The sequence below is a fragment of the Primulina huaijiensis genome, chromosome 9, assembly GCF_012295235.1.
Source record: "Primulina huaijiensis isolate GDHJ02 chromosome 9, ASM1229523v2, whole genome shotgun sequence".
Classification (NCBI taxonomy): Eukaryota; Viridiplantae; Streptophyta; class Magnoliopsida; order Lamiales; family Gesneriaceae; genus Primulina; species Primulina huaijiensis.
This window is the reverse complement of record NC_133314.1, coordinates 958,190-963,068: the sequence shown is the minus strand read 5'-3', so window position 1 is coordinate 963,068 and position 4,879 is coordinate 958,190. Positions and strand designations below refer to the sequence as shown.

General features: G+C 34.2%; 1 protein-coding gene across 5 annotated transcripts in view; it reads left to right on the top strand.

Annotated features, from left to right (window-relative positions):
- The first annotated feature begins 483 nt into the window (after positions 1–483).
- The window catches only part of LOC140984557 (uncharacterized), a 10,439-nt gene continuing 6,043 nt past the window's right edge, over positions 484–4,879 (top strand). The window contains exons 1-5 of one of the 5 annotated variants that reach the window (XM_073452068.1): positions 486–772; positions 1,347–1,793; positions 2,337–2,591; positions 2,673–3,205; positions 3,876–4,009. In XM_073452068.1, the coding sequence (XP_073308169.1) occupies positions 562–772; positions 1,347–1,793; positions 2,337–2,591; positions 2,673–3,205; positions 3,876–4,009 (1,580 nt within the window). In that variant the 5' untranslated portion in view covers positions 486–561. Of the gene's footprint in view, positions 773–871; positions 1,028–1,346; positions 1,794–2,336; positions 3,206–3,875; positions 4,010–4,879 lie in introns of all 5 variants that reach the window. The other 4 variants (XM_073452070.1, XR_012176632.1, XM_073452067.1 and 1 more) reach the window with 4 other exon arrangements.

Here is a 4,879-nt window from a genome sequence, read left to right as displayed (position 1 = left end):
TTAGCGCAAAATGTAATGCAGAATATGGTGCAATGGGTTGGAGATGGCCTGAGGAGTAGGGGTGGAAACGTAACTCCACTCAAGTTCCGTTAAAACTCGAAATCGAGTTCAGTTTGACCGAGCTCGAGTCGAGTTTGAGTATATGATGAGTCTGTTCGAGTACGACCTACTTGATTAGATATATATTTATTTAAAATTAAAATAAAATCGAAATCGAGTTTTTAGCTCGAGCTTGAGTGGTTATCGAATCGATCTTGAGTTTCAAAATTAATACTTAGATTCTTTCTCGAATTCGAATATTTTAATTTTTTTTAGTCGAACTCTAGTAACATGTTACTTGTGTTACTCGGCTGACTGCAACTCTACTAGAATGCATATTTCTCTAAATTTAAATGAAGTTGATATGCCCTCCTGTTTCTATCCTCACATATATGGAAGGAAAATGGGTAAACAATTTTTAGATACCACAAAAAAAAAAAAAAAAATTCTCCCCAGTTTTTTTTTTTTTTGTAATAATAGATTATCACATCATCAGCGACAGCCCTTTAATCGTCGGTAGTAATGGCGGATCTTTTCCACAGTTTCTTAGATTTTCGACCTATCCATACCAGCTACAAATTTCATGTAGTGTTACCTTCAAAGCATTTATCTTCTACACATGTTTACTCGCCCAGTTCAAGAATCCATAGAATAAATAGGACATTTCATCTCAAGCTGATATCTCGTCCCTCTGCCCCAACACCTTCTTCTATTGATGTAGTTTCAACTCATGGTATGCTCAATGCCTCTCATAATAGTTCACATACTTATTTCCTTTCATCGATTTCATTCTCTTGGTTTTATTTTTCTCAATATATGTTTGAAATTGTAGCTTCTTGTACCTGCTAGTGATTGATCCCTTTCCGATTTACTCTTTGAGATTGGAGTTAGATGTTAGAAGTGAACCAGAGTTTAACTGAGGGTTAAGACGATTTGCATCTGAAGAAAGATTTTCCAGTAAAGTTTGAATCTTTTTCATTTGGAGAAGGTGAAGTGACTTGTCCAACTGTATACACCCTTGGTTAGAATCGTATATTCTGGTAGTTGCTTATACAATTTATATCTGAACAATTCCGTTGCATTGTCAGTTACTTGACAAAACAAAAGGTTTGAAAATGAAAAGCTCCATTTTGGTGGGGGATGGTTGTATTTGGAACTTGAATTGTTTGTAACCTTCTTAGGCCTTCTTTGAATAAAGAACAAGTTTGAAAATGTAAAGCTCCCATTTTTGTGGTGGTAGTTTGTGAATATTTGGAAATTGGTATTGTTTGTAATCTCATGGATTTTTCGGATGATTTTGTTGGCAGAGCATTCTGACGGGAGTCTAGTATTTCAGTTTGGGGAACCTGGTGAGGCTGCCTCAACTGTTCATATGGAGGAGCCAAATGTTGAAAAGGAGATTGAAAGGGGAGGTATAAATGATGACCTTGTGGTGAATGTCTTGAATGGTGATAAGGGTGGATGTGTAAAGGACTCTAGCTTGGCCGAGGTGACTGATGAATCAAATTCCATAGTTGTTGATAGCAAAAATATTAGTATTGGTGAGAAAGAGAATGACTTGGATGAGAAGTTGATGAAAGGCGCAACTGAATTTGAGTTTCCCACTACAGCTTCAAATGTAGACCCAAAGGATTCTTCTACTCAAAGTATTGATATGGAGGACACTGGAGACACACAGGAATATTTGAATGATGAGCAAGAGAATTCAAGTATGAAGAGCGTGTATCCAGATTTTGATGTAATTTCGACTCATGGTATGCTCAATGCCCTTCATTAACCTTCTTACTGATTTCCTTTTTTCTCGGTTCCCATTTTCTTGTTCTTATTTTTGCCAAGAAACATTTAAACTTGGAGAATCTTGTGCATGCTAGAGATGGATCGTTGTCGGCTTTTACACTTGGCCTCTTGGGGTTGGAGTTAGTGATAGAGCCTGAATTTAATTTTGGGGTTATAAACAATAAAAATTACTAGTAAATTTTGAAATTTTTTTCATCTGGAGGAGGAGGAGAATGGTCCTGGTCACCTGGATACACTCCCAGTTTTCGTTGTATCTTCTTGTAGTTGACACAATTTATTTGTGAGTATCTCCATAAGAATGTATTATAGTCAAAGAAGGAAGAATTTACTGGTAGTTTATACAATTAATTTTGTGGATAACTCATAATAAAGTTGGTTAATTGACCTAGGAAATGGTTGAATATTTATAGCTCATGTTTTTCAAGTCGTCGTTGTGTGTGAATTTCGAAATTGGAGTTATTTGTAATCTTTAAGCTTTTCTTGGATGATTGTGTTGGCAGAGCATTCTGATGGTAGTATTATATTTCGATTTGGGGACCTTAGCGAGTCTGCCTCAAATGCGCAACTGGAGGAATCAAAGGTTGAAAAGGACATTGAAGAGGAAGGTACAGAGGAAGACAACATGGTGACAGACTTGAATGGTGATGATGATGGAGGTGTGAGAGACTCTAGCTTGGCTGAGGTGACTAATGAATCAACTTCTATGGATTTTGATGGCAAAAATTTAAGTATTTCTGAGAAAAAGAATGACTTGGGTGAGAAGTTGATAGACGCAACTGAATTTGAATTGCCCACTATAGTTTCAAAGGTAGAACTGAAAAATTCTTCTACTCCAGGTCATGACATCGAGAATGATGGAAAAGATGAGGAATGCTTCAATGAAAAGAAAGATAGCTCAAGTCTGATGAGTGTGCCTATGCTTGCAAATAGTTCAAAAATAGAGAATAATATTGCTGCAGTGGAAACTCCAGAAAATAACATTGTTGATGTAACCATGTTGCAGACGATTTCTCTGAGTCCCGATACATTAACGGAATCTGAAAAGGATGCTTTTCAGGATAGTATAGACACTGTTGTTTCAACAGAGTTGTTTGCAGATTCTAAAATTGGCGATGACATTAATAACATTCTGACTGTGGCTCCTGGGATGGAAGCAGTTTTGCGGTTGTCTATAGATGCGGAGGCTCAGACTTCTTTAGAAAGAAATGAGTTACATAACGAAATTGCAGAAGATGAAAGTGAAAGTGGCATAATCCGATTAATGCTCATGTCTCCTAAGTTGGAAACTGGACAGACAAATGATGAGGAATCAGTCAGTGGCGATGGGGAAGAATACAGGGATACTCACAAAGCTGAGAGCCTAAAATTGGTTAGTTATATCATTTAAGACTGATCACAAGGCACCAACACCAATTTACTGGTGTCTCATATGGGTCAAGCATGGATATAAACATGTGACTCTAATATTAAAATAAAACATAAATTTCAACATACAAACCAGGAACCAGAAATTCTAACTTTCATAAGTAATTTAAATCTCATTCTGCTGTGTGCTAAAGTTTATCGGTTATCAAATGAGGAATTTCATGAGTTGCAAGTGAGGATTAGCAACATTCACTGTGACGCAATAGAATGTCACTCGTCGGACCTATTTCATATTTGAAAACCTCAAACCTACACCTTCTTCGGCGCTACACTTGGCAAAAGCAAAGACCAATTCAGATATGTTGCTTAAAGTGCCACATTTTATGCTTTTAGATGGGTTTAAGTGTGAGATGATGAATTGAAGTATCTAAAATTTCATTCATGTTGTCTGTATAATAATGTGATGATCGGAATACCTTTGCCAGAGATATTGATCAAATCTGTCACTAATTGCCGTAGTCAGAATATCAGAATACATTAGTAAAGATAATGTTCCTTTGACCCTCTGTTTTCACCATGAAGTTTTCCCAGGAGCTTCAGTTTTGAGAGAACAGAATGACGTAGGCTCACTTCATATGGGGAAGCTATGTTTTTAATTCATATATCATTTACAGCTGGCCGACATAGCACAAAAGTCAATTCTGGTATCAGAAAGCACTGAAGACGATGATAATGTGAATGATAACATAGTGGAATCATCAGGAAATCAAGTGATGGAGATGGAACCCACAAAAGTTTCTATCAAAAGGTTTCTCACTCACTCTAACTATTTGCTGCATTAATCTGCACTCTATGCAATCAATCTCTTCTGTCTAGTGCCTTGATGACATACAATCAATCTGCATTGAAATCAGTCATTTCATTAGTATAATGTGGATTATGGAATTATTTATATTCATTCGCTGTTTCCTAATCAAATCTAACATACATATAAATATACCACTTTCATTTGTGAATTTCCTTATTTGTCCTTGTTCATTTATTTAATTTAATTTAAATTAGCAAACAAATTAATAGGTTATCTTAAAGGGCTTTTTACATATAAATATATCACTCTCATTTGTGAATTTCCTTATTTGTCCTTGTTCATTTATTTAATTTAATTTAAGTTAGCAAATAAATTAATAGGTTATGTTAAAGGTTTTTTTACATATAAATATACCAATTTCATTTGTGAATTTCCTTATTTGTCCTTGTTCATTTATTTAATTTAATTTAAGTTAGCAAACAAATTAATAGGTTATCTTAAAGGTTTTTTTTGCAATTCATTGTCCATCTTAAATGAATTTGGACATTAATACACATTTCTCTTTCTTTCCTAACTTTTATGCCAAAAAAAATTATTTAATTAAATTTTCTTGTTAATTTAAATTAGCAAATTAAATTAATATGTTTTTTTAGGAGTTTTTTGTAATTCATTGTCCATCTTAAATGGATTTGGACATTAATACACATTCCTATTTCTTTTTTAAATTTTAGGCCAGAAAAATTATTTATTTACATTTCTTAGTAAAATCTAACATCTAACATACATATAAATATATCACTTCTAATTGTGAATGTTTTAATATACCCTTATTCATTTAATTTAGCAAATTAAATCAATAAATTTTTAATG